Below are 27,181 nucleotides of genomic sequence, written 5' to 3' on the forward strand. Positions count from 1 at the left end.
CTCTAGCTGCTGTGGTGTCGCTCTCTCTAGCTGCTCTCCATCAGCCTCCCCAGCGTGTCCCTCAGCTCCGTCAGCTCAAAGATCTTGGTGTCCAGCAGCTGCAGCAGAGAGCGGAGGCTCTTCTGGAAAGCTTCTCTCTGCTGCTGGTTGCTCTCCAGACGCTGCTCCAGATCACTCAGCTGCTCCTCCAACGTCTGGTTCCTCAACTCCGTGTCCTGCACAACAAACATCAGTCCTGGTTATCTCTGTTCTTTACTTTACATTTTATACTATGCATGATTTTAAATCCCTGTACTTCCTGCTGCAGGAGGTCGATGTTCCTGTACTTCCTGCTGCAGGAGGTCAAGTGTCCCTGTACTTCCTGCTGCAGGAGGTCGATGTTCCTGTACTTCCTGCTGCAGGAGGTCAGGTGTCCCTGTACTTCCTGCTGCAGGAGGTCAAGTGTTCCTGTACTTCCTGCTGCAGGAGGTCAAGTGTTCCTGTACTTCCTGCTGCAGGAGGTCAGATGTCCCTGTACTTCCTGCTGCAGGAGGTCAGGTGTCCCTGTACTACCTGCTGCAGGAGGTCAGGTGTTCCTGTACTTCCTGCTGCAGGAGGTCAGGTGTCCCTGTACTTCCTGCTGCAGGAGGTCAGGTGTCCCTGTACTTCCTGCTGCAGGAGGTCAGGTGTCCCTGTACTTCCTGCTGCAGGAGGTCAGGTGTTCCTGTACTACCTGCTGCAGGAGGTCAGGTGTCCCTGTACTTCCTGGTGCAGGAGGTCAGGTGTCTCTGTACTTCCTGCTGCAGGAGGTCAGGTGTTCCTGTACTTCCTGCTGCAGGAGGTCAGGTGTCTCTGTACTTCCTGCTGCAGGAGGTCAGGTGTTCCTGTACTTCCTGCTGCAGGAGGTCAGGTGTCCCTGTACTTCCTGGTGCAGGAGGTCAGGTGTCTCTGTACTTCCTGCTGCAGGAGGTCAGGTGTTCCTGCACTTCCTGCTGCAGGAGGTCAGGTGTCCCTGTACTTCCTGCTGCAGGAGGTCGATGTTACTGTACTTCCTCCTGCAGGAGGTCAGGTGTCCCTGTACTTCCTGGTGCAGGAGGTCAGGTGTCCCTGTACTTCCTGCTGCAGGAGGTCAAGTGTCCCTGTACTTCCTGCTGCAGGAGGTCAGGTGTCCCTGTACTTCCTGCTGCAGGAGGTCAGGTGTCCCTGTACTTCCTGCTGCAGGAGGTCAGGTTTCCCTGTACTTCCTGCTGCAGGAGGTCAGGTGTTCCTGTACTTCCTGCTGCAGGAGGTCAGGTGTCCCTGTACTTCCTGCTGCAGGAGGTCAGGTGTCCCTGTACTTCATGCTGCAGGAGGTCAGGTGTACCTGTACTATATTGCTGCAGGAGGTCAGGTGTCCCTGTACTTCCTGCTGCAGGAGGTCAGGTGTCCCTGTACTTCATGCTGCAGGAGGTCAGGTGTTCCTGTACTTCCTGCTGCAGGAGGTCAGGTGTCCCTGTACTTCCTGCTGCAGGAGGTCAGGTGTCCCTGTACTTCATGCTGCAGGAGGTCAGGTGTCCCTGTACTTCATGCTGCAGGAGGTCAGGTGTTCCTGTACTTCCTGCTGCAGGAGGTCAGGTGTAGCTGTACTTCATGCTGCAGGAGGTCAGGTGTCCCTGTACTTCATGCTGCAGGAGGTCAGGTGTACCTGTACTATATTGCTGCAGGAGGTCAGGTGTCCCTGTACTTCCTGCTGCAGGAGGTCAGGTGTCCCTGTACTTCATGCTGCAGGAGGTCAGGTGTTCCTGTACTTCCTGCTGCAGGAGGTCAGGTGTCCCTGTACTTCCTGCTGCAGGAGGTCAGGTGTCCCTGTACTTCATGCTGCAGGAGGTCAGGTGTCCCTGTACTTCCTGCTGCAGGAGGTCAGGTGTCCCTGTACTTCATGCTGCAGGAGGTCAGGTGTACCTGTACTATATTGCTGCAGGAGGTCAGGTGTCCCTGTACTTCCTGCTGCAGGAGGTCAGGTGTCCCTGTACTTCATGCTGCAGGAGGTCAGGTGTTCCTGTACTTCCTGCTGCAGGAGGTCAGGTGTCCCTGTACTTCCTGCTGCAGGAGGTCAGGTGTCCCTGTACTTCATGCTGCAGGAGGTCAGGTGTCCCTGTACTTCATGCTGCAGGAGGTCAGGTGTTCCTGTACTTCCTGCTGCAGGAGGTCAGGTGTAGCTGTACTTCATGCTGCAGGAGGTCAGGTGTCCCTGTACTTCATGCTGCAGGAGGTCAGGTGTACCTGTACTATATTGCTGCAGGAGGTCAGGTGTCCCTGTACTTCCTGCTGCAGGAGGTCAGGTGTCCCTGTACTTCATGCTGCAGGAGGTCAGGTGTTCCTGTACTTCCTGCTGCAGGAGGTCAGGTGTCCCTGTACTTCCTGCTGCAGGAGGTCAGGTGTCCCTGTACTTCATGCTGCAGGAGGTCAGGTGTCCCTGTACTTCATGCTGCAGGAGGTCAGGTGTTCCTGTACTTCCTGCTGCAGGAGGTCAGGTGTAGCTGTACTTCATGCTGCAGGAGGTCAGGTGTCCCTGTACTTCCTGGTGCAGGAGGTCAGGTGTCCCTGTACTTCATGCTGCAGGAGGTCAGGTGTCCCTGTACTTCCTGCTGCAGGAGGTCAGGTGTTCCTGTACTTCATGCTGCAGGAGGTCAGGTGTCCCTGTACTTGCTGCTGCAGGAGGTCAGGTGTTCCTGTACTTCCTGCTGCAGGAGGTCAGTTGGTCCTGTACTTCCTGCTGCAGGAGGTCAGGTGTCCCTGTACTTCATGCTGCAGGAGGTCACGTGTCCCTGTACTTCCTGCTGCAGGAGGTCAGGTGTACCTGTACTTCATGCTGCAGGAGGTCAGGTGTACCTGTACTTCATGCTGCAGGAGGTCAGGTGTCCCTGTACTTCCTGCTGCAGGAGGTCAGGTGTCCCTGTACTTCCTGCTGCAGGAGGTCAGGTGTCCCTGTACTTCATGCTGCAGGAGGTCAGGTGTACCTGTACTATATTGCTGCAGGAGGTCAGGTGTCCCTGTACTTCCTGCTGCAGGAGGTCAGGTGTCCCTGTACCTCCTGCTGCAGGAGGTCAGGTGTTCCTGTACTTCCTGCTGCAGGAGGTCAGGTGTAGCTGTACCTCCTCCTGCAGGAGGTCAGGTGTTCCTGTACTTCCTGCTGCAGGAGGTCAGGTGTAGCTGTACTTCCTGCTGCAGGAGGGCAGGTGTTCCTGTACTTCCTGCTGCAGGAGGTCAGGTGTAGCTGTACTTCCTGCTGCAGGAGGTCAGGTGTAGCTGTACCTCCTGCTGCAGGAGGTCAGGTGTAGCTGTACCTCCTGCTGCAGGAGGTCACGTGTCCCTGTACTTCCTGCTGCAGGAGGTCAGGTGTACCTGTACTTCATGCTGCAGGAGGTCAGGTGTCCCTGTACTTCATGCTGCAGGAGGTCAGGTGTTCCTGTACTTCCTGCTGCAGGAGGTCAGGTGTAGCTGTACTTCATGCTGCAGGAGGTCAGGTGTCCCTGTACTTCCTGGTGCAGGAGGTCAGGTGTTCCTGTACTTCCTGCTGCAGGAGGTCAGGTGTTCCTGTACTTCCTGCTGCAGGAGGTCAGGTGTCCCTGTACTTCCTGCTGCAGGAGGTCAGGTGTCCCTGTACTTCCTGCTGCAGGAGGTCAGGTGTTCCTGTACTTCCTGCTGCAGGAGGTCAGGTGTAGCTGTACCTCCTCCTGCAGGAGGTCAGGTGTTCCTGTACTTCCTGCTGCAGGAGGTCAGGTGTAGCTGTACTTCCTGCTGCAGGAGGTCAGGTGTTCCTGTACTTCCTGCTGCAGGAGGTCAGGTGTAGCTGTACCTCCTGCTGCAGGAGGTCAGGTGTAGCTGTACCTCCTGCTGCAGGAGGTCAGGTGTAGCTGTACCTCCTGCTGCAGGAGGTCAGGTGTTCCTGTACTTCCTGCTGCAGGAGGTCAGGTGTTCCTGTACTTCCTACTGCAGGAGGTCAGGTGTAGCTGTACCTCCTCCTGCAGGAGGTCAGGTGTTCCTGTACTTCCTGCTGCAGGAGGTCAGGTGTAGCTGTACTTCCTGCTGCAGGAGGGCAGGTGTTCCTGTACTTCCTGCTGCAGGAGGTCAGGTGTAGCTGTACCTCCTGCTGCAGGAGGTCAGGTGTAGCTGTACCTCCTGCTGCAGGAGGTCACGTGTCCCTGTACTTCCTGCTGCAGGAGGTCAGGTGTACCTGTACTTCATGCTGCAGGAGGTCAGGTGTCCCTGTACTTCATGCTGCAGGAGGTCAGGTGTTCCTGTACTTCCTGCTGCAGGAGGTCAGGTGTAGCTGTACTTCATGCTGCAGGAGGTCAGGTGTCCCTGTACTTCCTGGTGCAGGAGGTCAGGTGTTCCTGTACTTCCTGCTGCAGGAGGTCAGGTGTTCCTGTACTTCCTGCTGCAGGAGGTCAGGTGTCCCTGTACTTCCTGCTGCAGGAGGTCAGGTGTCCCTGTACTTCCTGCTGCAGGAGGTCAGGTGTTCCTGTACTTCCTGCTGCAGGAGGTCAGGTGTAGCTGTACCTCCTCCTGCAGGAGGTCAGGTGTTCCTGTACTTCCTGCTGCAGGAGGTCAGGTGTAGCTGTACTTCCTGCTGCAGGAGGTCAGGTGTTCCTGTACTTCCTGCTGCAGGAGGTCAGGTGTAGCTGTACCTCCTGCTGCAGGAGGTCAGGTGTAGCTGTACCTCCTGCTGCAGGAGGTCAGGTGTAGCTGTACCTCCTGCTGCAGGAGGTCAGGTGTTCCTGTACTTCCTGCTGCAGGAGGTCAGGTGTTCCTGTACTTCCTACTGCAGGAGGTCAGGTGTAGCTGTACCTCCTCCTGCAGGAGGTCAGGTGTTCCTGTACTTCCTGCTGCAGGAGGTCAGGTGTAGCTGTACTTCCTGCTGCAGGAGGGCAGGTGTTCCTGTACTTCCTGCTGCAGGAGGTCAGGTGTAGCTGTACCTCCTGCTGCAGGAGGTCAGGTGTAGCTGTACTTCATGCTGCAGGAGGTCAGGTGTTCCTGTACTTCCTGCTGCAGGAGGTCAGGTGTAGCTGTACCTCCTGCTGCAGGAGGTCAGGTGTAGCTGTACCTCCTGCTGCAGGAGGTCAGGTGTAGCTGTACTTCATGCTGCAGGAGGTCAGGTGTTCCTGTACTTCCTGCTGCAGGAGGTCAGGTGTTCCTGTACTTCCTCCTGCAGGAGGTCAGGTGTTCCTGTACTTCCTCCTGCAGGAGGTCAGGTGTAGCTGTACCTGTAGTTTCTGAGTGAGGGAGTCTCTCTCAGACTGGAACTCGTTGGCGCTCTCCACCTCTGCTTTCAGTCTCTCCAGCTCCTGGAAGAGATTAACATCAAGATTAATATTAAACACAACAATGAGACCAACACATCCTCCTCTACTCCTCCTGCTCCTCCTGCTCCTCCTCCTCCTCCTCTACTCCTCCTGCTACTCCTCCTGCTACTCCTCCTGCTACTCCTCCTCCTCCTCCTCCTACCTCCTCCTTGGCCTTCAGAGCTGACTCCAGCTCCTCTATCGTTTGGTTCAGTTCTGTCTTTTGGGATTTAATGACTGTTGTTTGTCCGCTCACACACTCCAGCTCAGTCACCTGGAAAACAAACAAACAAACAAACAGAAAGTCATCCCAGCATGATGAAACTAACTTTAATGGATCAGATCTTGTTCTTATATCAGATCTTGTTCTTATATCAGATCTTGTTCTTATATCAGATCTTGTTCTTGTATCAGGTCTTGTTCTTATATCAGATCTTGTTCTTATATCAGATCTAGTTCTTATATCAGATCTTGTTCTAATATCAGATCTTGTTATTATAATAATACCCGTTTGTGTAGCCTCTCAGCTTCCTCCTGATAGGCCGCCAGCTGTTGTTTCCACTGCTTGACGTTGGCCGTGGACTCCAGCAGCGCCGCCGTCAGCTTGGCGTTGTTCCCCTTCAGCGCCGCCAGCTCCGCCTCCCAGTGCTTGTTGATGTTGGGTGAACTGGGAAGTGAGGGAGAGACTGTTAGCAGGACTGGGCCAACTATTATCTTCATTATTAACTCATCTGCTTATCGTTTGGTCTAGAAAACAGTGAAATAAACAATTCCCTGAGGTGTCAAATGAAGGTGTTACATTAAATCTACTGAAGCTGCAGACTCATCGGAGAACAGACAAACTTTAAATATAATAATATAATAATAATAATAATATAAAGCTGATGTTTATTTTAACCAGTGACAGTCGGCTAAAGATGAGAAGCTGCTACCTGCAGGTTTTTTATTTCACTTAAATAAAAAAGTGTAATAAGAGATTTTTTGACTGGAATATGTTAAATATAGTTTATTAATATATTGAATATATGTTCAGGAGTTTTCGGTAGGTTTTGGCAGTGCACTACAATATGCATTTGTTGTAAATTATATATTGTGTATGTATTTTGATATATATTTATATTTCTTTATTTTAATAAATGTAATATGTTTTTACCAGATGGCAATGAGGCAAACCAGGAAGTGCCTTGAGCTGCATTCTACCAAAAATTCCAGCAGGGGGTGCTGACGAAGGTTGCAGAAGCATTTGGGTCCATTCATTTCAATACAAAATGAGAAAACTTCTCTTGATTTATTACCTCAGAATGTTTTCAGGACAACACTATGGTCTCAATCACTAGTAAACAATCTTCTTCAGCATAATCTGATGTTAACAGTGTAAATAATGGCCCCATTTAGAAGAAAATAGAAGATAAAGAATCGTATGATTTGGGGCGGGGCTACCTTTGATTGACAGGTCACTAACAATTCAAGTTCAATATGTATGAGGTTTTCTATTTTAACCAGAATAATTCTGATTTAGATTTTTTGCCATAACTGAGCAACCCTAAATACATGTATAAAAGAAAAATATCTGTTTGTCCAACAACCAGACAAACTGATCCTTTAGTCTAACATGTTAAACAATATTACATAGTTAGAAATATTTGGCATTCTGTTTGATAAATTATTTAAACAGGTAATAGATTATCAAAATCAAATAAAACGTTTTGTGGACAATAAATAAGGTTTCTCTTCTCATTGTCCCTTTATATTTGATTTTAAAAATAAAATATAACCCTCCCCAAGAGGAAAGTGTTATATTTATGATCCTGGTTGTGAAAAGCATTTTTAGAAAAGTTTAATTTCTACAGTTATAACTTTTTTAACCTAAGTTTCTGCTGCATTAATATCCCCTGAAGCACAGCTGACAAAACGCTCTCCACTCATTTAGTGGTTCATAATTAATAGGAAGCATGCGGAGTGTTTTAATGTAATGCTTTAATGCTGTCCAGAGTCTCAGAGGCACATTAATAATGAACGAATGAATCGACTCCAGCTGCAGCGCTGCACTGTGCCAATTTCATTTTAAATCAGCGCTCCAGAGACGTTAGCGGACATTTACACTCAGGATGTGATCATTCAGGATGTGATCATTCAGGATGTGATCATTTCAGGATGTGATCATTCAGGATGTGATCATTTCAGGATGTGATCATTCAGGATGTGATCATTCAGGATGTGATCATTCAGGATGTGATCATTCAGGATGTGATCATTTAAGGATGTGATCATTCAGGATGTGATCATTCAGGATGTGATCATTTAAGGATGTGATCATTTCAGGATGTGATCATTTAAGGATGTGATCATTCAGGATGTGATCATTCAGGATGTGATCATTCAGGATGTGATCATTTCAGGATGTGATCATTTAAGGATGTGATCATTCAGGATGTGATCATTCAGGATGTGATCATTCAGGATGTGATCATTTAAGGATGTGATCATTCAGGTTGTGATCATTCAGGATGTGATCATTCAGGATGTGATCATTCAGGATGTGATCATTCAGGATGTGATCATTTAAGGATGTGATCATTTCAGGATGTGATCATTTAAGGATGTGATCATTTCAGGATGTGATCATTCAGGATGTGATCATTTAAGGATGTGATCATTTCAGGATGTGATCATTTAAGGATGTGATCATTCAGGATGTGATCATTCAGGATGTGATCATTCAGGATGTTTATTCATTTACTTGGTCGCAGGTACAAGGTTTTTTTTATGTTTATATATTTGATTTTTTACATTTTATTTATATTTTCAAATCAAAATTTCTATGTATTTCATATGGTCATTTTCTTGTTTTATACAAATATAAAAGTCTTTATATTTCTTATGTGTTTTTGTATAACACATTTGTTTTCCTTAAAGCGAAAACCAATGAAAACACAGACAGATTTAAACATTATTAAATAACAGCAAAAAACAAACAAAACAAACAGCTATAATACTAGCGAGACATATCTGGTGTTTGTCTTGTTTGTCCTGTGTACACCTGGCGGTGGTTACCTGTGAGTGAAGGGCAGTGCATTGTGGGAAGGCTCTGCTCGGGGCTCGGGGGGCTGAGGCGTGTCGGGGGTCACTCTCTCCTCGTCGGTCCCGTTGATGCTCTCAGAGGTCAAAGGTGACTGCAGCTCCCCCGGGGCCGACTCCTGCAGCGACACATCAGGGACACAAATATATTATTATTTACTATTTAGAAAAAAATTAATTAAAAATGCACAATTTTTCTTTAAGATATCAAAATAAATACTAATAAATTATATTATTAATTAAAACAAAAAATAAACAAATAATTACAATAAAATAAATATATATATTTTAAAATAACAAAATAAAAAAAACAGAAAAAAATATTTAAAGCAACAGTTTCATTTTGGGAAAAAGGTTTATTCGCTTTCACGGCAAGAATATGAAATATGAAGATAAAGCCAGTAGAGCGTCAGCTTAGCTTAGCACAAAGACTCCCTATGGACATAGCAAGGCTAGCTGTTTCCCTTTGTTTTCAGTCTTTATGCTAAGCTAAGCTAGCTGGCTGTGTCTTCATATTTAACATTCGGACATGAATGATATCGGCAAACAAACATATTTCCCAAAAGGCCTAATTATTTTCTAAATGTGCATTATAAAACAACAATCGAGTGTCAATGACTCGGTGCTCTCAAAAATTAACAGCATTTTCTGCTTAAATGCAGTTAGGGATGCAAAACAGCCAGTTTTTTGAGCTGCTGGTTTAACGTTAAATAGCATTTTTAAAAACCTGTGGAGTTCTGAAATATTTGCAAATATTTCAGAACTCCTTTGCTGAAGACAATAAGTCTCCTTTTCCATTTATTTAAGTGTAATCATTGTCAGCTGCTCTAGTTGTAGCTCACTGTCACTTTTTGAGAGCATGAAAAGGAGAACCGGAGGGATAAATTCACAGAAACGGGTTCCTCTGTTAGTGTCACATCAGGATGATATAAAGACTGATGAAAGCATTATAAATATATATATATATATATATATATATATATATATATATATATATAAATATAAATCATTTTGCTCACTGATACCTGAGGGCAGTTTGCATGATTAACTGGAGGATAGAATTGGGAAAAAGGGCCATCGGAGTGATGAAAATGATTATTTCCGTTTCTTTTTTACCTTCTTTTTAGCAGGTTTGCTCACAGACAACACATTCCTTTTTAGCGCTCCGCCCTGAGGAGGATTCATTAGGAGAGCAGAGAAACAAGCCACCAGGAGTCAGCTCAGAGGCTTTAATGAGAGGAACGCTGAGTGAAACATGACGGCTGGCTCTGGAGTCCGTTACTGACGTTATTAACTGATTCTGGAAGGGAAACTGACTCCACCGTGAAACATATTAAAACAGAATGAGTGAGAGTTTATGAAGAGTTTCTGTGTCTCAAACTGCAGAAATCACAGACAGTATCAGCTGAAAACGTCAGAGCTTTGGATCTTAATAAAGTTGTGGAGAGTTCTTTTAGTTTCTACATTAAAATAAGACATCTGTCTGCAGTTATTGGTATATTTTGATGACAAACAGCAACAAGTTCATACAAACTGAAGTTACTAATATAATATCCAGAATGACAACACTTCAATGCTTCTAAGTTCTGCAGCTTGTGTGATTTTATTCTCTTCTAATATGATATTTGTCATTGTGCACTGGTTTGTATTGAGACAATGAAGCTGAACCTTTGAAGTTTCCTCCTTCAGAGTAAGTAAATGATGTAAATGATGTAAATGATGTAAATGTTGTAAATGATGTAAATGATGTAAATGAAGTAAATGTGTTGTTAACCTGAGAGGGAGTGCTGGTGAGCTCCATCTTCTCCTGAGACTTCTCCTTCGCTAACCGCGCTGCCTCCTTGAACTCTGCAAACTTTTCTGCAAACTGAAAATAAACAGAAACAAGTTAAACTACATACTTAATGTTAGTTGAACCTTAGAAATAAAAGTAAGAAGGAAAAACTGAAGTTGCCTCTGACTTTTAACTGCAACATGGCGGAGTTTATGGAGATAAATTAAGAAAATGCAACAGAACTAAATGGTTATATAATCATTAACAAATGAGCGAATGATTTCTAACTATAGATTTGACCGAGAATAAAATTATGATTTGTCCCGAATTTCTAGAGTTGGATCATTCTTTCTGCTCTTCCAGCCACTTTACAGTTAGCAACTGCTAACTGTAAAGTCAGTGATGGCGAGGTGTTCAATGACTACGGGTCAGTCAGGTAAAATGCCTTGTTGGCTCTGTATAAATGCAGTGAAGTCATTCAGTAATTATTCTGTCTCCAGACCCCTGAGGTGTGTGTGTGTGTGTGTGTGTGCAGGTGTGTGTCCTCACCTTGGACAGGTTGCTCTCGGAGGAGAAGCCCAGCCCGTAGACGGTGTTGGCCCGGCTGTCGGCCCACTGGCCGAACTTCTGAGACGTCTTGGTGAAGGTCATGTTGGGGGTGATGGTGCTGTTGATGATGGCCTGGAGACAGCAAATATAATAGAGATAATATAGAGATAATATAGAGATAATATAGATATAATATAGAGATAATATAGATAGAATATAGAGATAATATAGATAGAATATAGAGATAATATAGAGATAATATAGAGATTATATAGAGATAATATAGAGATTATATAGATATAATATAGAGATAATATAGAGATAATATAGATATAATATAGAGATAATATAGAGATAATATAGATATAATATAGAGATAATATAGAGATAATATAGAGATAATATAGATATAATATAGAGATAATATAGAGATAATATAGATATAATATAGAGATAATATAGATAGAATATAGAGATAATATAGAGATAATATAGAGATTATATAGAGATAATATAGAGATTATATAGATATAATATAGAGATAATATAGAGATAATATAGATATAATATAGAGATAATATAGATATAATATAGAGATAATATAGAGATAATATAGATATAATATAGAGATAATATAGATATAATATAGAGATAATATAGAGATAATATAGAGATAATATAGATATAATATAGAGATAATATAGAGATAATATAGATATAATATAGAGATAATATAGAGATAATATAGATATAATATAGAGATAATATAGATATAATATAGAGATAATATAGAGATAATATAGAGATAATATAGATAGTGTGTGTGTGTGTGAGGGCTGTGAATGGATTTTAAAACATTAATTTATTGCACAGTTTGCTGTGTAATTAATCTTTTAAGACTGTAGCTGTAATGATGGATATCTGTCTAAGGGGAGACACATAAAATCAACTTTCATTCATATATCTTAAAGTTATGAAAATGAAGCAGCGACCGATTCTTGAGTCCTGTTCCAGCTGGTTTTACTCGCTCTGTGTTTTATTATGTCGCTTTGATATAAAGGGTATATATATAAAGGTATAATGGGACGACTTGGTTAAAAAAACAGGAATCATAGAAGGGATCACAAGATAAATTTTAACAATGAAGACAATTAACAGAAGAGAAAAGCAAAGCAAAACATATTTATGTTACACAAAGTAATATTATTATAATTAGTATTTAGACTTCCCTCTCTGTTTGACATTACTGAATCCTTTTAACTAGGAACGAAGGATTCCAGTAAAATAATCTTCTTCGTCTTTGTTTTAAGGCGGTCACGACTTTAATCTGGCTTCACAAAATACAAAAAATACAAAACATATTTCAAGAAAAGTTTTCTAACTTCTGGAATGTGACCAGAAACAGAAGCAGAAAGATTTTCCATCGTCTCTGTTTGTTTTCTTGCTCTTTCTCTGCTGAGACTTGTTGTTGGTCCTGATAATACCAGCAGCCTCCAGTCTCTGTTTACAGCTGAACACTAAAACTAGCTGCTTCAACAACAGCAGCAGCAGTCAGAGAGATCTTACATAACCATGATAACTCCACCCTGCTCCTCTCACACCAGAATAATCACTGACACACAGATATAACAGGCCGGAGAGAAAAAACAAGTCAAAAACAAGTCAGAAACCAGTCAGAAACCAGTCAGAAACCAGTCAGCGAGCTGAGTGGAGATGTGATGACATGTTGAAAGAATCTACTGTATTAACGTGATGGGACGAGTTGAGAGCTCCATTAAACTCTTTATGACTGTATTCACCTTGGATCCGTCCAGGCTGATGATCCGGTAAACGTTCCTGGTGCTGTCGAAGAAGTAAGAGACGGTGACGGCATGTTTACTGGTGGGGACCCAGTTCTTCTTGGTGCTGGGGTCGATCTGGAAGACGTGGGCCCGGGTGCTGAAGATGGGCTGCTCTCTGGAGGAAACAGGGACGGAGAGTTAGGATCTGGTGGAAAGGCCTCCAGCTCTGAGGCTGAGCCTAAAATAACTGATGTGGAACTAAACACTGGTGCATGAGGAGGACAACAAGCTTTGGTTTCACCAAAATAGATAAAACAACAAGAAGTTATTCTGCCTGCAGCCACAACGACCAGCTGGTGGTCCAACAGAGATTCAGATCTAAAGACACAAAACAGAGAAAACTTACAACTACAGCCTCGTTCTCAGGAACAGTTCAAGGAAATGATCACATTTATAGAAACGGATGGAATATGGTTCTACAAATACAACTAACCAATGTTTGAGTGTATGTCTCCATTCAAAACACATTTAATATTAATTTAAGATAAACTAGAAGGGTAATCAGAGAATGCATCTGCTAACGTTAACATCCACCTGGTGATTTGGACCTAACCCAAAATAAAATGGCTTTCATTCAGAATCCAGCCAGTAGTTTTCTGTAATCCTGCTGACAAACACAAACAAAAGGAAGAGAAAACCTCCCTGTGGAGGTAAATATTGTTGTTTACATTCTGCTCTGATTCAGCCATTTCTACACTTTACCTGTATAATAATATGGGACAATGCAACATTCAGAACAACAGAGATTCAGTCCCAAGGGTTGTAATACAGCACATGACTGGCAACCTTCCTCTTTATTTATCTTTTTTTATTATTATAGTTATGTTTTAGTCTGTTGGATGTTTGTCTTGTAGCCTTTTTTACTTACTACTTATTTTAAATAATTGAAAACCCATAAACTTGCTTTTATGTAATGTTTTGAATCTTACTCTTGTTGATTATATTCTATTCCTTATTTAAATATCCTCTTAGCTTTTTCTCTGTTCTTGTTACTGAACTACTTTTCCTTGGTATCTGAGATTATCTTCTGATTGAATCTGTGTTTTCTTATATTTCTGCTCTGTTGGCCTTATGGCATCATTCTCTGTGATTAACTGCTCTCTGTTGTTTTAGAAGGTGCTATTGAAATAAAGTTATTATTTAACTCATTAGTGTTCTGATTAGAGTCTACAGCCATGCTAACATGCTAACATGCTAGCTCTGTGAGGCAGCAGCTCTTTGGTTTATGATTCCTTGATTTGATTTTAGCTGAAACAGTTAACCTCATCATGCACAACTAGAATTCATCCTGAAGGGAAATGAATGTGTGTGCTACATTTCATGACAATCCATCAAATAGTTGTCAGGGCATTTTGACTAAAAAAAAGAAAAAAGAAAACCTGAAATCAGAATCCTGTCAAACTAAATTCATCAAGGAACAAACGAAGCAGACCAACTGACCAGCCGACAGACGTTGAGACTCCTGGAGCCAGAAAACATGTGAATAAAAACTCCACATGAGATATTTATCACTCTGCTGCCAGAGGAGAGGAAGTGGAAGTAATGAGGAACGTGCTGAATCAGAGGAAGGTGTGAGGAAAAGCCTCCCAGATCCCAGAACATCCATAATTCACCAGCTGCTGCTGCAGAACCAGCAGAGTACCAGCAGATTCCCAGTGACTGGACTGGGAATAACCCACCACCAGGCCTTCACACTGACAACAATGTGTTTATGTACAACCTTCACACTGACAACACAAGGACAGAAACAACAAAAAAAGACTTCTTCTAGGAATTAAAATAAATGTCTGGTACAAAAATAATCTGCAAATATTAAAAACATGCTTCATATTATTATTATATTATATTATATATTATTATATTGAAGAGTTTGAGCAATGCTCCAAATTACTAATAAACTGATAATAATTCCAGTCACTCCATTACTTCCAGTTAATGAACCAGCAGCCGGCGGTGATGAAGTCATTAAATATGATTTATGTTTTAAAGAAAGCCTCATGGAAGCTTTACAGAAATAATGTCATACAAACAATCCTAATGCCCTAACGCCTGGGTTTATCATTTATAAATGATATTTACTGCTGCATCAAACACTGTGTGTGTGTGTGCACACACATAGAATAGCATAACAGACAGAAAAACATAGTAAAAACATCTTAAAAGTACTGCAAAAGGCAATCATCACAAATATCAAAATAAGTTTTAGTATAAAAATTATGGAAAATATATTTGTTGTAAAATGCAAATATGTGCATCTGGATGATATTAATTAATTTAAAAAAGTGAACATTTATTATTTATTTTATGATTATTAAATTTTGTTATTAAGCAATATGTTAAATTGTCCCAAAAGCCTAAAATATTTGTCAACATGAAACATTAATCTAGCTTTAAGTCCTGTGATTGGAGAATGATGTTCCTTAGAATATCTTTTACTTTAGTCACATTATAAATTTATTCTCTTTTTGGATGAATCACTAGTGCTGTATGATTCTGGCTAAAATCATAATAATCACAATTATTTTAGTCAATAGTATTTATTATTATTAACACGATTACTCATGACTTAAGAAACATCAAGTAATTATTCAACTAAATAATTATAGATTTAGAAAATGTTTTTAAAAATTACAAAATTATATTTTAAAAAAATGGTATTTAAACTAATAATATAAAAATAATAAATACAAATAAATCAGGTAAAAATAAAAAATACCAACTATGTGGTAGCTATTATTTTATCTTGATTATCTTGTGTTTATATATTTTTTTAAACTTAAAAACTGTCAAACTGAAATGTTTTTCAGAAGTGGTGGGACGTTTGAAGACATTATTAAACATGATTAAACAAGATGAAACGCAATAAAATGTTAAAAATGACAGTCCAGCATCTAAAGCATGGCAGGGAGTAACTCTGAAGTTAAAATGAGAAAGAATAGCTACAAAAAGTGACAGAGCAGGATGTAACCTGGAGAGGAATGAGACAGACGGGTCTCTCTTTAAACACACCGCCTCTTAAGATCATCACACAGGAATTATGCTTTTCTTTAAAGCAGCAAAAGAAAAGAAAGGGCAGAAATGTTAATGTCACTTCTCCTTCTTAAATATAATATATAATAACAGGAGCTGCAGAATGCAGCAGAGCCCCACACACACTGACAGCCACCAGTCAGTCTGGTTCCAGAGATGATGATATGCAGCTTCCAGGACCTTTATGTCCCAGTAAACAGCGATTAGGCTGATTAAAAAACAAACAGGTCGATTGATGTGGGGTCATGTGGGTTCAGATCAATAAAAACAGTTGCTATGCTTCCATATTTGTTTGTCTTGATCAGCTGTGGACTACTAGGGCCACTAGGGGCCCCCCAAGAGCAATTAAAAAAAATAATTATTATTCCTCTCAGGTTTAGACAGGACTGAGCAGCTGATCAGAGGGCCGCTGCCTGTTAAGGAGAACTTTTCATTCCCCAAAAGGCAAGATGGCCGAAGTTACCATTACCACTAAACCTACAGACAATTAGTCAATGGGGCAAAAGTCAAGCAGAGCTGGCTGACTTATTCAAGAAGTAAAGATGTTATATGCTATATATATTAGATAGATAGATAGATAGATAGATAGATAGATAGATAGATAGATAGATAGATAGATAGATAGATAGATAGATAGATAGATAGATAGATAGATAGATAGATAGATAGATAGATAGATAGATAGATAGATAGATCTATTTAAGCCAAAAAAAATAAACCAGATGCCACTTTTACTAAAATATATATATAATATAGGTTTTTTTATGTACTGTTTTACCATTTGGAATGACGTGTAAATCAACCCTAGCTCACTCTTCTAGTTGAATGTGCTACATTTTGAGATTAAAAACCATATGTGACACCCTGGACATCGTTCATTCATTGGTTTTATTTGTATTATTATTGCATTGGTATTATTTCTGTTATTAACTGAGCCACCCCCATAAATCTGGTTCTTGTGAGTGAAGCGAGCTGAGCAGCAGCAACACTGACGCAGACAGACTGAAGTGTTGCCAAAGGTGAGCTGGAAGAATCACCTGAGCCAACAGAGACCAGCAGGCTGTGGACTGATCCAAACCCTGCTCTGGATGAAAGCTGGTCTGGATTAAACCAAACGAGCTGCAGCGCTCCGGCTCTACTAGTCTGAACGCTCCACAACATCAGGAAACCTCCTGATTCTCCTTCAAAAATATAAAAGTATGGGAATTATTATACTGATTTTCAAGAATGTAAAAAGGTGGGTAAAAAAGTTTTGGAATAATTGTCACATTTGACAATGGAAATTGACAATTATCGCCTTAAATATGAGAAAATATACACAGACAATGCTGCAAATGTATCATTTGGATTCTACCTTAAAAGCTGGAACAACAACAAAAAAAAAACTTTTTTTCAGTGATTCAGTTTAAATTAGACATGCTGAATAAAGTGATTTCTTTTAATAAAAAAAAGGAACTGTTAAACTGTTAAAGGAACTTGGGAAAGTTGAAAATGTGATGATAAATGTCTTTACAGTTTCTGTGTATCATCAATGGTGTAATTTGGGCAATTTTATTTATTTATTTTTATTTATTCAAAGACAACAGGGTTTTAAAAACCACTGGCATGTTGTGGGTTTCAGATTGTTAAAGGACACATAAAGGATCCCTTCATCAATACTCAAAATCAGCACGTCAGGAGACAGGAACAGGGTAAAAACTGTAAAAGTAATTAAAGCCGTCAGAAAAATGTAGTGCAGAAGGAGTATTAATGGCATGAAGTGTAATCTGCCAGATTCCAGGGAGAGAAGCTGATTGCTGAGTTTCCTCTGGGATCCTCTCGTCATGTCTGGTGTTAATTAAGTCATCAGATAGTTATTTACAGATAGATGCAGTTAGTCAGAGACGCTGGTAATGTGATCACAGGATTCAGCTCAGACAGCTGCTCAACTTCTTTCATGCAACTTTGACACAACTTTGCCTGAGTTTTTCCATTTGAGGATACATTATAGGGAAATAATGTACTTTTTACTACTTCAATACATTAACTGGAGAGATGTACAGTAGATTTAATTAAAACCACAAAAATGTGATCAAGTAATAACTTTATCATACAGCCCATTTTCATTTCCCAAATGGCATCGTCACATTATTTGACCCTTCCTGATGACATCACGGCCTGGTTGGAACCAATGAAGTCCACAGATCTTCTACTTTCATGGAAATCAAAATCTTTTCTGTTCTCCTAAAAACTACCTCAACCTTTAAAGAAAAGAAGAAAAACGGCCTAAAAGTTGGCCCAAAAGATCCATTGGCTGGGTCTTAAAGGGGTTTTATTCAGTGTACTATGATATAATTGTCATTTTCTTCTTAGAACTAATATGTTGATAGTAAAGAATCTTCCCTTGATCCTGTTGAAGGTGCTGTACACATGTGATCAGGAAAAACTTCCACTTCCTCCGACATGATTTGCTTACAGCAGTTCTTCCGTGTCTTCTATCTTCCGTGTCATCTGGGCGGCTCGGTTGGTAGAGCGGTCGTCTTCTGATCGTCCTACATGTCAAAGTGTCCTTGAGCAAGATACTGAACCCCAAACTGCTCCTGATGCTGCGTTCATCAGTGTGAGAATGTAAAGTAGTAAAGTAGAAGTAGGAGTAAAGATCTTTGGATAAAAGAGATGTATAAGTGCAGTCCATTCACCATTTATCTATCAGGACGTGTTCAGGATGAACTATTATGTAAATCCAACACTTGACTCCTAAACTGGCTGAAGTTATTGTTGCTTTGCGTGTCAAGCTTTCTGTTATCACATGGCTTATTGGCATATTAACAAGCATAAGTGGCAGGTTTGCAACTTTTCAACAATGGGTTGTTGATTTCACTGGGGAAGATTAAACCAGGCTTATCATTCCTCATCAGTGACTGCTGATTTGGCTTCTGTAACAACTGTTGCTGTCAGATTTGATCTTCTTATTTAGCTGTGGCAAGCTAAATACCTGAGCTAACATTAGATAAATGAAAATGCTTTCTGTTTTATATGTGGTTATAAGTGTGTTTTTGAATGAAAAATGTAAGATTAAATTCTTATTTCATTAGATTAATACTTTGTTTGTAGATTCAAACATTTTTTTATCACTTTTTATCAAACAGAAAAGGCTTTCAGGATGAGGAAGAAGTGGTGAATGTAACACGTCCTGAACAAGTTAAAGAGCTGCTTCTGTTACACTAAATGATGTTTATTTAGTCTGACGGCGTCCAGGAGAACAAATGACACCACTCCCCACATTCTGAAGAAAGAAAGACTCGCTGTAAACACCAATGTGCAGCTTGACAGACCTGTTGAGTCTAGTTCTGCTTGTTGAGTCGTCTTTGATGGAAACTTAACCAATATCTGTAAACAATGTCACACAGTATATAACCAGTTTATATGACACTTACCAGTAACCTTAAAGTTTTCCCAGTCAACCAATTTTTTCAATTATTCCAACAATAATTTCTGAATCTGCCCCATGATGAGTTCCTCCTTGGCCCTTACTTCACCTTCCACTAAGTTTAATGAAACCAGGCCAGCAGTTTATCCATAATCCTGCTGAAAAGCAGTAAAAAGGAGCAGAAACATGACCTTCTTGGTGAAGCCAAGCGAATGATATTCTCTGTAGAAGCTGCTTCATCAGCTAATGGCTGTTTGCTGGCTTAAAACAACTTTTATTTTGCATGTTTTTGTGATTTTTTTCCTTCAAATGACGAGGTTGGCAGAAGATGATTGGGTCAACCGTTAAAACTAATCACATTAGTTGGAAATACTTGATTTACTTAATGGTCACTACTTTAATTTGTCTGTTGGAAAACATGTTCTCTTCTGCTCAAAGTCTCAGTTACCGCCAGTGTTGGTGGGGTTGAAGTGGCGCCCGGACCACATTTTAGCGGGTGGTTTTATATCTGAGGGGGTCGTTTTATATTTTAGCGGGTCATTTTATATCTGAGGGTGTCGTTTTATATTTTAGCGGGTCATTTTATATCTGAGGGTGTCGTTTTATATTTTAGCGGGTCATTTTATATCTGAGGGTGTCGTTTTATATTTTAGCGGGTCATTTTATATCTGAGGGTGTCGTTTTATATCTGAGGGTGTCGTTTTATATTTTAGCGGCTCGTTTTTCATATTTTAGCAGGTGGTTTTATATCTGAGGGTGTCATTTTATATTTGAGCGGGTGGTTTTCTATTTTAGCGGGTGGTTTTATATTTTAGCGGGTCATTTTATATCTGAGGGTGTCGTTTTATATTTTAGCGGGTCATTTTATATCTGAGGGTGTCGTTTTATATTTTAGCGGGTGGTTTTATATTTTAGCGGGTGGTTTTATATTTGAGCGGGTGGTTTTCTATTTGAGCGGGTGGTTTTATATTTTAGCGGGTGGTTTTATATTTTAGCGGGTGGCTTTCTATTTGAGCGGGTGGTTTTCTATTTTAGCGGGTGGTTTTCTATTTGAGCGGGTGGTTTTCTATTTGAGCGGGTGGTTTTCTATTTGAGCGGGTGGTTTTCTATTTGAGCGGGTGGTTTTCTATTTGAGCGGGTGGTTTTCTATTTGAGCGGGTGGTTTTCTATTTGAGCGGGTGGTTTTCTATTTGAGCGGGTGGTTTTATATTTTAGCGAGTCGTTTTATATCTGAGGGTGTTGTTTTATATTTGAGCGGGTGGTTTTATATTTTAGCGGGTGGTTTTATATCTGAGCGGGTGGTTTTATATTTTAGCGAGTCGTTTTATATCTGAGGGTGTTGTTTTATATTTGAGCGGGTGGTTTTATATTTTAGCGGGTGGTTTTATATCTGAGCGGGTGGTTTTATATTTTAGCGAGTCGTTTTATATCTGAGGGTGTCATTTTATATTTTAGCGGGTGGTTTTATATTTGAGCGGGTGGTTTTCTATTTGAGCGGGTGGTTTTCTATTTGAGCGGGTGGTTTTCTATTTGAGCGGGTGGTTTTATATTTGAGCGGGTGGTTTTATATTTTAGCGGGTGGCTTTCTATTTGAGCGGGTGGTTTTCTATTTTAGCGGGTGGTTTTCTATTTGAGCGGGTGGTTTTCTATTTGAGCGGGTGGTTTTCTATTTGAGCGGGTGGTTTTCTATTTGAGCGGGTGGTTTTCTATTTGAGCGGGTGGTTTTCTATTTGAGCGGGTGGTTTTCTATTTGAGCGGGTGGTTTTCTATTTGAGCGGGTGGTTTTCTATTTGAGCGGGTGGTTTTATATTTTAGCGAGTCGTTTTATATCTGAGGGTGTTGTTTTATATTTGAGCGGGTGGTTTTATATTTTAGCGGGTGGTTTTATATCTGAGCGGGTGGTTTTATATTTTAGCGAGTCGTTTTATATCTGAGGGTGTTGTTTTATATTTGAGCGGGTGGTTTTATATTTTAGCGGGTGGTTTTATATCTGAGCGGGTGGTTTTATATTTTAGCGAGTCGTTTTATATCTGAGGGTGTCATTTTATATTTTAGCGGGTGGTTTTATATTTGAGCGGGTGGTTTTATATTTGAGCGGGTGGTTTTATATTTTAGCGGGTGGTTTTATATTTGAGCGGGTGGTTTTATATTTTAGCGAGTCGTTTTATATCTGAGGGTGTCATTAGTGTGACAGCGTGGCCTAGATCAGATCTGCCCCGTGGTGTGTGTGTCTCTATCAGAGTGTGTGGCGATTGTTAGCCCATAATCCCTTTTCACAATGAAGCGTACTGAGGCATTCAAGGCTAAATGACAAGTGCTTTGACAGAGGAATCTGACCGCAGATGTTATCAAATCAGCAGTTCTCCACTTACAACCAGCAGGAAACAGAAGACACACACAGACGCTGGTGTTTGCACACAGAGGGAACAAAGGCAGCCATTGTCCTGCTGGAAAGTTACTGTTCAGATTATCTCTAACTCGGTACAGGACGTTCTTTATCACGGCTGGTGAAATCAGCCCCTCGGGGCTCTGAGCCCGGCTGGTTGTACTGTGTCCAGTTGAGTTTGGATTTATTGTAATAAAGTTATTTGTGTCAGCATTGGTGTCTAAAGTTTGAACGTGAAAAATTAAAAACTATTCTGCTTTTTTTTTTTTTTCATCCCGCAGTGTGAAAAGACCATTGGCCTTTCTATAATCTTAAGTCCTTATTCATCAATACAGTGATCAATGTGTTCATTTAAAAATATATATTTTTATTGTCAGTTAATCTCTCATTTCCCTGATCTCTAAATGTCATATTTTGCCTAAATAACCATCCAGAACCCAAAGACATTAATATATAATGACACAAAACCAAAAAGCAGTAAATCTGACATTGGACAAGATGTTTCAGTGCTAACTTTGATATGAATTTGTTTCTGATGTGGCTTTTACAGACCACAAAAACCTTTGTGCCGTTATCAATTGATTTGTTTATTTTCTTGATTAACTGAAAAACGTCCAGACTGACATATTCAAATTTTGAGGTTTGTTTGTCCACCAAGAGTCCAAAATATAAAGATATTCGGTTTAATAAGGAACAAAATAAAAATATTTACATTATTAAAGATTATAAAAAGCCAAAGGTCTGACGGGGCAGATAGCCAATCACAGTTCAAGACAGTGGGGCGACAACATCTGTTAGAGCAACTACAGGGGTTAATAATAATAATAATAATGTCACTGACTGAAATTTAGCAGTTACCTTGACGAAAATTACTAAAGAGTTTGAAACTTAATGGAAATACTCGATAATGTAAGTACACAACTCAACAAGACATAGAACATAGGTCTATCCTTATTTAGACAGTTTATGTGAAAATATTACACATTATACCTTTCATACTTTTTAATTCTTGCAACTCTAATAATGTACGTTTTTCCTCATTATTTATTTATTTATTTCTCAATGTAATGGCTGCCTATAAAGTGTACTTCAGGCTCTCATAATAAGAATCAGAGGTCATTTTAGTTCATGTTACTATAAAAAAAAAGTAAACATTCCTCCCGCATGTTAACGAACACAGTATCAGAGCGCCAACGGTTCAGTTTAGGAAAAATAAAAAATAACCTGCATCACTAACCTAGCTGCTGCATCGTCATGGCAACAGCCATGTGACCCCGGGCTGGTCATGAGCTCTCGCTCTCTCTCTCTCTCTCTCCTTCCCACCACATGCTCTCTCGCCCTATCCAATCCCAGCGTCCCTGTCGGGTTAACCCTCTCTCTGAGGCCTTGTCAGGGCACAACCTCCAGTTTAAAACGCCCATATGTTATGTTTGTTATTTACGGGACGCACAGCTTTCAGCAGCCAGAAAAGAGCCACGATGAAGAGAGAGAGTGTGTATTTATGTTCATGTGCAAAGAATATTTTGGTTGACACTACTGTTTTTTTTCTGACAATTTCTCAAAAAAAAAAGGGATGCACTGAATGTATTTTGCGTAATAAGTAAAAGAAAAGTCTGGTCTGGTCAGATCCCTTCTCCTTGACCTCATGAAGTTATAATAAGACTGAGAGGAGAAGTGAAAGAGAAACGTGAAGAAGTTATAAAAACCCAACGCTGCGGAAACATTATCAAAGTTGTTTTTACACAATAATGCAGAAAATGTTGCTTGCTGATTTAGAAATGTTGTTCGCTATTTAAAAAAGAATTTAAAAAAAAAATAGTCAGCAATTGACTGAAACTGAACAGAAATGTTTATTTAGCATTTTTTTTATTTCTATTTATTCTTTAATTTTTCAGTTGACACTTTTTTGGCCGACAATGTAATACATTGTTGGTATAATGAACAACAAGTTTTATGTTTGACAAAGTCTCTCAGAGTTTTTTCATCCCGGCTCAAAAAATGACTATTCCATCATTTAATTATCAATGATTCTACATTTTATATCTGTCAGTCATCTGGTTTATAGAACAGACATCATGCGTTTCCAGAGCCTAGTGTCATTTTAAAATGTCTTGTTTTATCTGACCTAAAGTCCAAAACCTAAAACTTAATATTCACATTTGATGAGCTGGAAACAGAGAGGATTTGCCATGTTTGCTGAAACAAATTACATAAAATTATTAAACAATAATAACCACAATAGTTGATGGGTTATTTTGAGAGACTAAGCAATGAATCCACTACATGTTTTAGTATCCTTGGGTTGGAGGGTGAAAGTATCTTTACTTTGCATTTAGAGAAACTGATCAGCTCTAATCATGGTGTCCACTCGAGATATTTCCACATCAGAGTAAAGATGCTGCAGCTCTCTCTATTCTAAACTCTGTGGTGAAACATGTTGTCTCTTCCTGCACCTTCACACTGAGCTACAACAACAACCTCAGTACTGTTATCTTGTATTTTTACCTCTATGATTTGAGCTTTCATTTACATTTATTCCGTGTCTGCATGTTGTAAATATAATTCATAAAAAGGTGGCACAAAAATAAAGTTTGATTATTATAATTAAGCATAAAAGGTTGACAATGAGTAGCTCTGTATTTTATATTATAAATGGTTTGTTAACAAGGGTTGCAGGAAAAGCCTCATGTGGGATTTTGGTTAACTAGAATAAATGTTGGCATTTTAAGTTTCAGCAAACCACAATAATGTTGCCTCTCAACATTTTTAAACTGCTCCAACCCGTCTTCCTGCCTGCTGTCCACCAGGCACTGAGGGATCTACGTGGCTTCATCATCATGTTGCTTCATCACGAGACAGAAAACGCCAACATTCAACATATCTGTGGTCAGTCAAATGCTTCTTCTGCTGGAGTCTGGGCTGATTTAGGCACAGACTGTTTTTTTAAGCCACTGGTGGACAATGACCACAAGATTTCACCACATTTCGTCTCATAATTGTCAACTTTTATCTAAATGTCAGAGAGTAAAGTGACCTCAGCAGCTGCTCCCATAAATCAAAAACAACACAAGTCCACATACCTGAGATAAAGATAAGGAAGAAGTGTCTGGATTTGTAAATGTTTTGGCTTTGCTTGTTGTTGATGATTCATGTGAGATTTTACCAAAATAAAGTTTAATGGCATGGTGATTTTAGTGGTTTTGGGTGTGTTTGGTGACTGGGACAGAGGTGGACTGGGAGCTCACCAGTCCACAGACAGCAGCTCTGACATCTCTCTGTTTAATGCTGGTGTTTAGCTATAAGTATGGACTTCTTTAAAGTTGAAGACTCTGAGAGGCCTCCAGGTTAAGACACTAATCATCTAATCGCTCTGCTGGATCAGGAAGCCTTGCTGCTGCAGGTCCTTCACTTCTCTCTTCTCTTATTACACTTTACTGTTACTATAAAAAAAGGCTAAATTGCTAGATTGACAGAAAAAGTCTGCGTCACTGACAGAAAGAAAAATGGCATCTGCAAAGCCGTTATGCACCAAATTACACAAAAAATCTTTAGTATTCCATTTTTAAGATGCAAAATTCTGTTTCAGTAAATGATTCAGATATATTTAGTCCAGTCAGTCAGTAAAAGTATAAATGAATCATGTGTTGCTCTATGTGCTCTCTGTATAACAGGTGTCACTATGAGGAGTGTTATTATCTCTCTGCTACATTCCTCCGCTGACTAAATATGTCTTCTGTTTCCAGTAACAACACGCCGGCAGCCAGTTGAACTTTGACCTACTGACTCGCTGGTTAAGTAGAAAATGTTCCCCGGACACTTTTTATTCAGAGCTGCAGCATGAGGAGGACAGCGTGTTTACAGTATCTATTATAGAAGAAGAGAAGCTCAGAACTTGTTGGAGGCTGACTTGCTAATTAAGAGCACAGCGAGGACGCGCTCTCTGTCTGGAGAGGAACTGGTTGTTGGATTATAACGTTGGTCTTGAGAATTACAGAGGCTGTGCTGGGCACCAGCCCACCCTCCCACCCCGACCACACCACCACAACAAACCAATCACATGCTACATCATCTGCTCATCTGGAGGAAGAACTAGGTCGCTCTGATCAGGACAATCAGCAAACATCTGCAGGTTCAACATGCATTACTGGAGCCCAGATCACTGCAGGGATTATTTACACAATAAACTAGCATAACAATCTGTCATTATCCATTCATATGCAGGTTATTTTCTGATTATTTGTTTGATAATCGTAAATGATCTGTCAGTCATCTGGTTTATAGAACAGACATCATGAGCCCACAGCGTAAACCTAAAACTGAATATTCACATTTGATAAGCTGGAAACAGAGAGGATTTACCATGTTTGCAGAAACAAATAACCTAAATTATGAAACAATAATAACCACAATAGCTGATGGGTAATTTTGAGAGACTAAGCAGTGAATCCACTACATGTTTTAATATCCTTGGGTTGTAGGGTGAAAGCATCTTTACTCTGCATTTAGAGAAACTGCTCAGCTCTAATCATGGTGTCCACTCAAGATATTTCCACATCAGAGTAAAGATGCTGCAGCTCTCTCTGTTCTAAACACTGTGGGGAAATATATAAAATATCAGAAAACAGTGAAACATGTCAGTCCCAGTTGACAATTGAGAGGCTGACAACAGTACAACATCTTTAAGTATTTGCTTTGTTCGTCCAAAACCCCCAAATATTAATCGTAATATGATATAAAACAGAAAAAAGGGGGAAATCTTTCCACATGAGAGGAAAAAACTATAAACTGATTATCAACATTTTTGTGACAAACCATTTATTGATTAGTCGACTAATCGGTCAGTCCAAAACCTCAAAGTATTCAGTTTAATATGCCAATAATTATTAATAATTAACCAAATGAGAGGTGGCAAACAGCATTTTAGATCATTTGTGCATGAAAAATGACTTATGAGTAGTCTATAATATTTTTTTTCCGATCAACTTATCGATTAGTTGACTAATATTGCAGCTCTATAACTCTATTAAACTGGATTTTCTCATAACAATCATGTAGTTTGCATCCTTTTAATCACAGAATAAGGAAGGCTGTTCCTTTCAGCAGACAGCAGACAGCTTCATTACAGAATAATCTTTGGCTTCACTCATCTAAATATCAGAGAATCTGAGTGGAGATGATAATAGACAGCTACATCTACCAGGATGAGCTGGTTCATGTTGCATCTCTGGGACATATTCTCTATAGAGACATGCTTTTTATTTACTGTTTGACAGGAGGATTCATGCAGTTAGCAGGGTGGCTAGGCTAGCAGAGGCTCAGCTGCTGAAACCTGCAGAAAGGCTGCTTAGTCTGCAGAAACACTCAGTCACAACATGACAGCAGAGACTGGAGCTGACCTACCCCATGGTGCTGGTCCTGCTGTAGCTGGGTGTAGAGGGTCCTGTGGAGGTCCTGGAGGCTGGTGGAGGCTGGTGGAGGCTGGATGAGGCTAGCTTCAGCTCCTGATCCTCTCGGTCCGACTAAAGCCGCTCTGCTCTGCTGGTTGCGGCTTCACGGCCCCGGAGCTGCTCTCCGTCCGGACATGGGGCTGGTTCCTGGTGTTATTATGCTTGTGGGGCTGGTTCCTGGTGTTATTATGCTCGTGGGGCTGGTTCCTGGTGTTATTATGCTTGTGGGGCTGGTTCCTGGTGTTATTATGCTCGTGGGGCTGGTTCCTGGTGTTATTATGCTCTTGGGGCTGGTTCCTGGTGTTATTATGCTCTTGGGGCTGGTTCCTGCTGTTATTATGCTCTTGGGGCTGGTTCCTGCTGT

General features: G+C 40.6%; 1 protein-coding gene across 2 annotated transcripts; it reads right to left on the bottom strand.

Annotated features, from left to right (window-relative positions):
* Positions 1-27,028, bottom strand: LOC131992025 (homer protein homolog 1-like). 2 transcript variants are annotated; one of them, XM_059357363.1, is made up of 10 exons: positions 26,771-27,028; positions 12,504-12,660; positions 10,705-10,836; positions 10,156-10,248; positions 9,498-9,551; positions 8,358-8,500; positions 5,811-5,970; positions 5,467-5,577; positions 5,226-5,306; positions 1-215 (listed from the first exon to the last, which is right to left on the bottom strand). In XM_059357363.1, the coding sequence occupies exons 1-10, from the start codon at positions 26,773-26,775 to the stop codon at positions 27-29; spliced, it is 1,125 nt and encodes a 374-aa protein (XP_059213346.1). In that variant the 5' UTR covers positions 26,776-27,028; the 3' UTR covers positions 1-26. The 2 variants fall into 2 exon arrangements, with proteins under 2 accessions (XP_059213346.1, XP_059213347.1); XM_059357364.1 differs by lacking the exon at positions 9,498-9,551.
* Between the last annotated feature and the right edge of the window lie 153 nt (positions 27,029-27,181).

The sequence above is a fragment of the Centropristis striata genome, chromosome 19 (genome assembly GCF_030273125.1).
Source record: "Centropristis striata isolate RG_2023a ecotype Rhode Island chromosome 19, C.striata_1.0, whole genome shotgun sequence".
NCBI lineage: Eukaryota > Metazoa > Chordata > Actinopteri > Perciformes > Serranidae > Centropristis > Centropristis striata.